The sequence below is a fragment of the Sciurus carolinensis genome, chromosome X (genome assembly GCF_902686445.1).
Source record: "Sciurus carolinensis chromosome X, mSciCar1.2, whole genome shotgun sequence".
Lineage (NCBI taxonomy): Eukaryota > Metazoa > Chordata > Mammalia > Rodentia > Sciuridae > Sciurus > Sciurus carolinensis.
This window is the reverse complement of record NC_062232.1, coordinates 42252325-42261923: the sequence shown is the minus strand read 5'-3', so window position 1 is coordinate 42261923 and position 9599 is coordinate 42252325. Positions and strand designations below refer to the sequence as shown.

At 41.9% G+C, this 9599-nt stretch overlaps 1 protein-coding gene across 2 annotated transcripts; it reads left to right on the top strand.

Moving 5' to 3' along the window:
* The first annotated feature begins 1146 nt into the window (after positions 1-1146).
* LOC124972159 (diphosphoinositol polyphosphate phosphohydrolase 3-beta) lies at positions 1147-8136 on the top strand. 2 transcript variants are annotated; one of them, XM_047536401.1, is made up of 2 exons: positions 1147-1748; positions 6459-8136. In XM_047536401.1, coding segments are annotated over exons 1-2 (495 nt in total). In that variant the 5' UTR covers positions 1147-1254; the 3' UTR covers positions 6460-8136. The 2 variants fall into 2 exon arrangements, with proteins under 2 accessions (XP_047392357.1, XP_047392358.1); XM_047536402.1 differs by lacking the exon at positions 6459-8136 and having other exon boundaries at positions 1147-2076.
* Positions 8137-9599: the final 1463 nt, after the last annotated feature.

Below are 9599 nucleotides of genomic sequence, written 5' to 3'. Positions count from 1 at the left end.
GAGCAAACAGAGGAGAGAGCGCACCAAGTGGTCTTGCTGGAGTCACAGGTCAGACATTTTTGTAAGTCAAAATGTAAAACGTGGACTTCATGGAGTGCCATGCACACCTCTCCCCAAAGCGCTTGCAACAGTTACAGATAAGAAAGGAGGAGAAGCGTGGTGGGGGTGTGCGGATACTTGGGATTTGATACAAGACCACCCGGTGGTTTTGTACTTGTGAGGTGCCTGTGATTCAAAGTTCAAAGGGCTGCAACTAGGAGGCAAGGAGTTGACTGAGGAGGAAACTGAGGAACAGAGAGGTTAGGGACGATGTAAATAGGGGTTTAAGAAATGCTTTAAGAGCGGGGTTGTGCCAAGATGCCTGGCAAGGTGGAGAACCTGTTGAAGAAAGAAAACTGCATGATGTGACTCAGCAAAGACGAGCCTGCCAGGAACCGCGCTGGTCATCTTGCGGACAGGGGGCTCTTCCCACCAACAGGCAGTGCCTTTCATCCTGGGAGATGAGGATGAGGATGGCGTGGGCCCGCTGGTGTGTACAGACCCGCGTATGGGTGGGGTGGGGTGGGGTGGTGAGGAGCACTGTCCAGCGGCGCCACAGCCACAGCCACGCTGGGCAGAAAGACACACGTGGAGCGGTTCCCGGGCCAGGTGCCAATGCGGCGAATCTCGCTGCGTGGGCAGGAGGTTGCCGGCCCCAGAGGTGCGGGGCGCCTGCGCAGTGGGCCTTCAGCGTCGCGCGCTGCGGGAGCCAGGAGACCCCCGCCCCCGCCCCTCGCCCTCCGCCGTGGACGCGCACGCGGACCGGCCCGCGAGCGCGCACGCGAATGCGCCTCACCTCGCTCAACCCCTGCCAGGCTGCTGAGCGACGGAGGGCGGGAGCGGCGCACCGGCGGCGGCGGCGACGCGGTGGGCTGCGTGCGGAGTCGTGGGCTGCCGGGTCCGGGGAGGCGGCGGAAGTGGCGCCTCCAATCAGTCGGCGGGTGGGGACCCTCCGCGCGCCCGGCCGGCGGCTGCCCGCCCCGCGGACTGACTGACGCGCCGGCTCGCCCCCGCCCCCGCGCCCGCCCCAGCGCCCGCCTAGTCTTCCCTCGGCCGCACTCGCCGCTCCGGCGACTCTCTCTGGAGCCGGAGCCTGAGCCCGAGCCCGAGCGTGATCCCTCGCCCCAGCTCTCGCCCTCGCCCGGCCCTTTCTCTGCACGCCAGCTCCTCGGCTGCTCCGCGGCGGCTCTGGCCACTCTGGCGGCGGCCTCGAGGATGAAGTGCAAGCCGAACCAGACGCGGACCTACGACCCCGAGGGCTTCAAGAAGCGGGCGGCGTGCCTGTGCTTCCGCAGCGAGCGCGAGGACGAGGTGCTGCTGGTGAGCAGCAGCCGCTACCCGGACCGCTGGATCGTGCCCGGCGGGGGCATGGAGCCCGAGGAGGAGCCGGGCGGCGCGGCGGTGCGAGAGGTGTACGAAGAGGCGGGAGTCAAGGGGAAGTTGGGCCGGCTCCTGGGCGTTTTCGAACAGAACCAAGATCGCAAGCACAGGACGTACGTGTATGTACTGACTGTCACCGAGCTGCTGGAAGACTGGGAAGATTCCATTAGCATCGGGCGCAAGCGAGAGTGGTTCAAGATCGAAGATGCCATCAAGGTCCTGCAGTGCCACAAGCCCGTGCACGCCGAGTACCTGGAGAAACTGAAGCTGGGCGGCTCCCCGACCAATGGAAACTCCGTGGCCGCGTCCGCGTCGCAGAGCGATCCCTAGTATGTACCGCTCGCGCCCGGACTTCGGTCGTCGCCTGGCTTCAGATGAGCCCTGCCGGAGGGAGCACCTCTCCTGCCATGTGCGGTCGCACGGGCAGGAGAGAGGCCTCTTTTGTTTCCCTGGCAGACCTCTGAATCACGCTTGCAAACTGTCTCAGTTGCCAGGCACTGTTTTCAGACAATTTGCACGTTTTTCAGACGCTTTGAAAATCGCTTCTTGGCGACACTGTAAAATGTTTCCGTAAGCCAAAGCCGCGAGGGGTTTCCTTTAAAGGTGCCTTAAGTGTTAGCCCTGCTCTGCTCTTGGGGGTGGGTGTGTGCGCGCGCCTTGTGATGTTTTGGTTTGGGCTTTTTTTTTTTTTTTTTTGCACTTCACATGTTCGTGCGTGAGTGTGCGTGCGCATTTTGGATAGCAGGCGTGTGATTTGTTTCCGAGTGGAGGCCTTTCAAGTGCGACCGGCTTGATCGTGTGGGCATCTTCTATTATTTTTTTCCCTGAAGTTGATTTCGCCTTCACAGCTTCCTTCATCCTTGCCAGCAAGCCCTTCCGTGGTGGGAGTTGGATGGGATCGTTTTAAATTTGAAAATTGGGAAAATTTAAAGCTTGTGCCCTTCCTGCAGTCAACAGTAATTTCGGCTTCAGAAATGGGATCTGTTATGCCTCTTTCAGAAATGCCTTTGTCTATTCATATGTAAATCGTTTGATTTTTTTTTTTTAAATTCCCCACCTTGTTTTTTTTCACTGCTGACTAGAAATGACCCTTTCCCATAGAATTTATTAGGTATTGCCATATAGAGTAGATATTTCTGGGGAATTGCTAGCGAAACGCATGTGGTGATCACATCTTATCATGAAAACTATTCCTAGAGTATGATTTAGCCTGCTGGACTTCCATCGCTCAGTACCCCTTTCTGGACACCCTGGAAGAACCGTGATTCTCACAGTATGCATTCGGTTTTGAAAGAAAGTTATCTCCCTTGTTTGAATTTAGTGATAACCTGGTTAAACTTCCCTGACTGGCAGTAACCTCATGAACGAAATCTTTTATGGTGATTGCAAACCAATTGAGTTAGTTGTCTCTTTGCTATTCACTGTTACAGATTTTGCAACCTGTTAGACACCTGAACAATTTCTCTTGTAGGCAGAAGATAAGTGTTTTGTTTCACAGGACAACATTTTTGGGGTGCTGTATGAGAATGTCTTACTTTTTTAAAATTGATAATTGCTTGTAATTAGGAATCCCATCTATAATACATTAGTCGCTGTTCTTTAACTTCCTGTTTCCCCAGACTGTTTTGAAATTAGTTAGAAGGAAAGCCTACTTTGTGATGAGGGTATTGAGGGTGGAAAGAACACTCCATATCTAACACTTAAGCAATGTAACAACATTCTATGAGTGAATAATGACTATAAAGGAAAAGTAATGATTATGTACAATAATTTGGTACACCTCAAAGTAACGCCTCTTTTTTTTTGGCTGCTATGCTGGGGATTGATCTCAGACCTCAGGCATGTCAGGCAAACACTGTAACACTGAAACACATCCTGCCCTAAGTAACCTGTTTTGTAACAATTATTGCTAAAAATTTAATGGAGTTATCCTTATAAAATTAGTGAATTTTTGATGTGCATAACAGATATAGAACAATTCATAAGTCTTAACTGTACAGCTTAATGAATTGTTACTTAGTGAACACATGTGGAAACCAGCATCTAGATCAAAAAATTAACATTGCCTTTAACGCAAGGGCCATTGCATTTCTCCTAATCATTATTCTGCTCTTCCATTTTAATTCCAAAGAACAGATCAGGTTTGGAACTATTTGTGTACACCTTTCTGCTGCCCCCTTGTGTACTTTGTGCATTTTACCCTTGCAAGCATTCAATATTTTTCTCTATTTGGTTTGCATTGTAATTTTACACATTAATATTCTTATACACTGATAGAAAGTGTGTGTCATTGTATTTTCTAAAGAAATGTGGTCCCCCTTTTTTGACAAATTTTATTTCACATTTAAATAAAGTACATGACTCAGTTCAGAAAACATTTTCTGTGGTATTGCTACCAAAGGAAAGGGTAAACTAAAAAATGGTGACTTTTTAAAACCAACAGTTTTGTTAACTGAACTATATAGTCTGATCAAATATTATTTTTGTGCTTTTCTCTAACAAAGTGATATATATTGAATATATATTTGAAGCACATTTTTTACAAGTCATATGATTCCATTTATGTGAAATGTAGCAAAAAAGGTAAATCTATGGAGACCACAGATTAATGGTTCTCTGGGACTGGTGGTAGGAGTTGAGTGCAGAGAATAAAGGTACTAATTCCAAACAAATTGACTTTTACTGTTTATACAATCTCAAACAGACCTTGTCCCTCCCCCCCCACCATTAACCTAGTTATTCAAGATTAAATTCTACATCACCATCACACAGCATACTTACTAGATTCTATTTATTGATTTTTTTCCATGTGAAATAGAACCCCTTCTACCTGTAACACTGTCCTAGGAACTTTGGAGGCTAGCGTGTATTTGCTATTATTAGAGGAAGCAATGCATCATTTTATTTGGTTTTTGCTTTACAGGTCTGACAAAGGGAAGAATGTATAGCATTGATAACCTGATCCAAGAATTGTTAGCTTATAAATATGTTGTCAGTCTCCCCCTTTTTCTCCTTCCTTCCTTCCTTCCTTCCTTTGTATGTACTCACTTTATTTAATCAGAAATGTCTAAAATAAGTAAGACTTTTTAAGGATTGATTGTCAGGATCACTTAAGTAGTTTTTTTTTTAAAATAACATACTCTGTGTAACACAGTCTTTTTTGAATAATTGAAAGCTCAAATGAGTTTCATTTTTTTAAGACTTAAATCAGTAGGTTCAGGCTACAACAGGTGACCAGAGGTAATACATAGAAAATTTCTACCAATTCAGTGCTCAAAAAAGTGATGCACAGTTGGGATTTTTTCCTTCTAAGAGTGTTACAAGTCACTTAAATATTATTTTTTGTGACTGCAGTAAACATAGGCAGCCAAATTTTATAGCCCTCCCCTGTCCCCATTAAGAAAGAAAAAAAAGCAATCTCTACAGATAATTATATTTTGCAGCTAAGGATTAGAAATTTATTTTCTACGTTATTTATAAATAGCTTACATTCAACTCAGATGCAAGGGATTGAACTCAGGGCCTCATGCATGCTAAGTATGCACTGTACCATTGAGTAACATTCCCAGCCCCTAGTCAAATGCTTTTGTTTTTACAAATGTATAGAGATAACGGGATAATATAGATATTGTAGATTTATTAGAAACATAATATTATATACAAATTTTTCAGGAAATTGTGTGCATATGTATGTAAAAAATCTGTTGGCCTGGGGTTTTAGCTCAGTGGTGGACCACTTGCCTAGCAAGTGTGAGGTACTAGGTTTGAGCCTCAGCACCACATAAAAATATATTAAAAAAATAAAGGTTGAAAAAAATCTAAAAAAGATCTGTTGACCACACTTTTAAGAAGTAAACTGAAGGGAGAAAATTTTTATGAAACAATTCAGTTGTTTCTTTACTTTGCATAGATTAAAGACAACTGATGCAAAAATTTTTAATATTTGCATGATTTTACTTGGAAATATCCATATACAACTGTCAATTTGTTCATAAAATACAAAAATAGTTACATGAATGTTTTTTTAATCTGAACAGAGATTTCACCTCTAGGTTTCCCTTGTTGTGAGGAGCTGCCTGGTACTACCAAAAATAATTCTATCAATATTTTCCTGTAGAAGTCACTGTGTTGACTACTAAAATGTGATATTTTTATGATAGCTTGATGTGACAGAAATTACATCAGGACTTGGAAGTCAGAAAGACCTAGTACCAGTTCTTAGTCACTCAAACTTTAGCCAAGTTATCTAATTATCTGGTGCTCAGGTTGTTTTTGAAATCTGACTTTGGAGAGAATAGATACTTCATGCACATCTCCAGTGAGAATCCTTTTATGACTATGTGAAGAAACCCCCTCCTGTGTGATGGTTCTCACAGTTTGTTGGGACTTAATCTTTTTGCAAAGCTAGGTGTCCACAGGTCCACAAACCCTTTAGTGTTTAGGAATATGTCTAATTCATTTCCATAAACCTAGAGTCTAGAACATGGAATTTAGAATTTGTTTGTGCTCGTGGTACTAGGATTGAACTTCGTGCCTCACACATTCTAGGTTAATAATCCACCTCTTAGCTATATCCCAAGACTAAATTTTGGATTTTGTGTGTCCTTTTCTTTTCTTTTTTTTTGGTATTGGGGATTGAACTCCAGGGGTGTTCTACCAATGAGCTACATCCTTTTTTAAGACAGGATCTCTTTAAGTTGCCCATCCTGTTCTCAAACTTTTGATCTTACTGCCTCAGTCTCCCAAGTTTCAGGGACTATAGGCATGTGCCACTGTGCCTGGATTTTTAAAAATTTCTAAAATACTCATTCCCCTTTTGCAAAATTTTTGGTATCAGGTTTCCTGACTTTTTTGTATCATATTGGCCTGTAAGTTCCTCAGCTGCTGATCCAGACTCACATTGCATCTGCATTAGATAATTCTGTGAAAGCTTTCCAAATGCCAAGTGATTGACACACATAATATGCCCTCACTAAATTTGTCAGTTTGGAGAATCGTTAATATAAGCTTGCTAATTGTATGTTGGTTTCTTTTTCCAGATGAACGGTAAAGATGTTCAGGATTGCTCTGAAAAAATCATTGATGTGATCCTAGTGCTCACTGAAATTGTCAAGTGCAGGTGAGCACTTGAAATGTTCCCAAGGAGACAGCTCATCTGGTATTTCTCCTGCGTCTTGGGACAGACACTCCTTCTGTCTATTCTACTGACTCCTCTTGCTCTGGTTGTTGTACTACTGTACGTGAAGAGACTTAATTCAGCACCTATAGCCTTTTGTTGTGCTTTTTTGATGTGTCTGCCTTCTTCATTAGACTATATCTTTGAGAGCAAAGACTATTTTTCCTTACTCTTTTGCATATCCTGCATCTGAGATACTACTTGAAATATGGTTGGCTTCACTGAAGGTCTTTGATTCAAATAATATTTTGTAATCCTTGTGTGGCTAAACATTCCCCTTCCAATCTGGTGCTAGTAGAGTACCTGCGTTCTAGGCACCATGGTGTAGCTTTTGTGTATCAGGTGTTTCAAAAACATTTCAAGACAGTTGTAAGATGTTCAAGGCCAAGAATTGTTAATCATGTTTCTATATCATACCACACAGTGGCTGGCACGGTTTTATGATTACACCATTGCTTAGGGCAATGTTTTGTAGAATCAGTCCTTCATGTAACAACTTTAGTGTTTTTGTACTGTTGTTAATTTGCTTAACATTTTATTCTGAAAAATCACTTGCTATAAAGGTAATTGTAAAAATAAATACAATGCACACAAGATAATATTGTGAATTTTATAAAAATAGATCTTAAAATAATATACAGATAATACATTTAATTTTTTGCAGTGCCCTTACCACTTCTTACTTGTCATCTTAACATCTCTTTGAGGAAAATCTTTTTTTTTTCTCATCTTGCAGATTCAATATACTCTATTATTTGATGCCAGAGCCAAGAAAGACTCCAGCATAGTCAGTTTCCAAAGTTAATTATGCCATGCAGTTTGCCTAGATTTCTTTTGCCTCTCATTGTTTCAGTTGACCATAGTTTTCATCTTTTTCCCAGTACACTCAGCTAACTCCTCATCCTACCTAGTTTCTATATCCACAGGGTTGAGAGCACCACATTGTTGTCACTTAGAAAAGGCATTTGGGAAAGAGACTTCTGTAATAGGGGAACACAAAATGAAGGATTTTAAAGGGAAGACTTTGGTCAGCCAGTTTCAGAACAACGTTAGGACAGAAACAGTTTAGAGGAAATAATGCGGAGTTTTGCTATGGGGTATGTGGCATTAGCACTCTTCCCAAGCTCCTTACAAGGGTCCCAGTATGGTTGTACTATGATGATTTGTTTTATTTTCCTTTTGCATTATTAAACAATTACATTGGGAAAAGCTTGGACTCCGTAATAGTGTTAACATCCTTCCTCATGGTATCAGTGAAGTGTATTGTGTCCCCAGATTTTACGGAATTTGAAATAAAAACACATCTTTCTGATATATTGGTTATTTTAGCTGTGATATGGTACTGTGATTATTTTTTTTAAATGCTTATCTTTTAGAAAAATGTACTAAAATTTATAGATGATATGCTATTGGTATTTGCTTCAGTATAATTGGAGGGTGGGGTAGGCAAGTGCATAGATGAAACAAGATTGGCTCTGATCATTGTTAAAGCTGTGTGATGGATGCTTGAGAATTCACTATCCTATTCTCTATACTTTTGTATATGTTTGAAATTTTACATAATAAAAGTTGAAGAAAGAAAAACATTCTTCAGAGTTTACTTATAGGCTACTTCTCTCCCTAGAACTTAAGTATGGAAGGTTGGGGAGGAGACCAAACCTACAGCCCAAAAAGTAAGACTCACTCTTCTTCTCCCCAAACCTACCATTTGTTCCTGAGCCAAATCTGTTGACAGACTGCTCTTCCCTTAGTGTGAATTTTTCCTTGGAGGTGCCCTCTGAAGTACCCCCAAGTGACAAATGCAAAATATTTTAACACCACCACTATGCCATACATGAGAATCAATCTTTAAACCCTAGTGGTGGACATAAGTTGAGATTTCCCAATGGTATAACATGCCTTATCCTACAATTTATCTGTTTTTAAAAAGACATTGAAAGTTTTTCTCAGATTACAAAATTAATTTGTCTCCAGAAAAGTGTATAATATAAAAGCTAAATAAAATTTTACATATATGATGTATATACACATCTTTTTTTTCCTTTGCAAACATAAAAATGTGTAACTCATGTAAGGATGGTACATGTGAACCCTATCCATCAGAATATTTTTAAAAATCCATGACTTTTTGTTGCTAAACACTTACCACACAGGCACCTTTGCTGTTCCTTATAATTTTTTAGGCTAATACTCAGGCCCATTATGGAATTTGTGCTGTTTCTGCCCTATCTGTATAAATGCAGAAAGCATAACAGAAAACTTGGTTCTGAAGTCTAGACCATGTTCTATTCACCAAGTCCTCACACAAGGTAAAAGAAGTATTTTTTTTCTTTTGTTTTTGTTTCCCAGTTCACACACATACTTTCTACTCATTCAGCACTGGGGCTGAGGTAAAGCATCAGTTCAGACTTTCTTGGAAAATAACAGTTGCAACATAATTGGCTAAAAGTAGACCTGCTATTACCTATGTATGGAATGTTCCATTTTGTCTAGAGCCTCAGCAAGCTACCATGTCCCTGCCCTTCTGTAGCCTCTGACCCCTCTGAGTAGTGTTTCCCAACAAGTAAACAAGGACATCACCACTCTGCACTCAGGGAAGGGAATCCTGCTCTCCCCCTTCTATTTTTTTTAATGCAATACTGGATTCAAACCTAGGACCTCATGCATCCCTTCTATATTTTTATCCCCAAAGGTGCCCTCATCCCTAATTTCCTGTAGTACATGAGATACCAGGCCATAACTTTTAATGAGATTTTACTAAAGATAACCAGATTATGTGAGGGAAATGTAACCATAGACATAGTTTACAACTACTGCACAATATATACTAGAAGGATCCGATCCTTTTTAGGCTCCATCCCCAGATTTTTTTCCCTGAAGAAGTTGACTTCAAATGGCTTAGGGTAGTTCCTCCACCTCAAAACAATGCTCACTATAAAAACTAGTCTTCGTTTTCAATTCAAATTGTGAACACATGTCCTTTGAAGAAGGGAAAGCAGCTCCC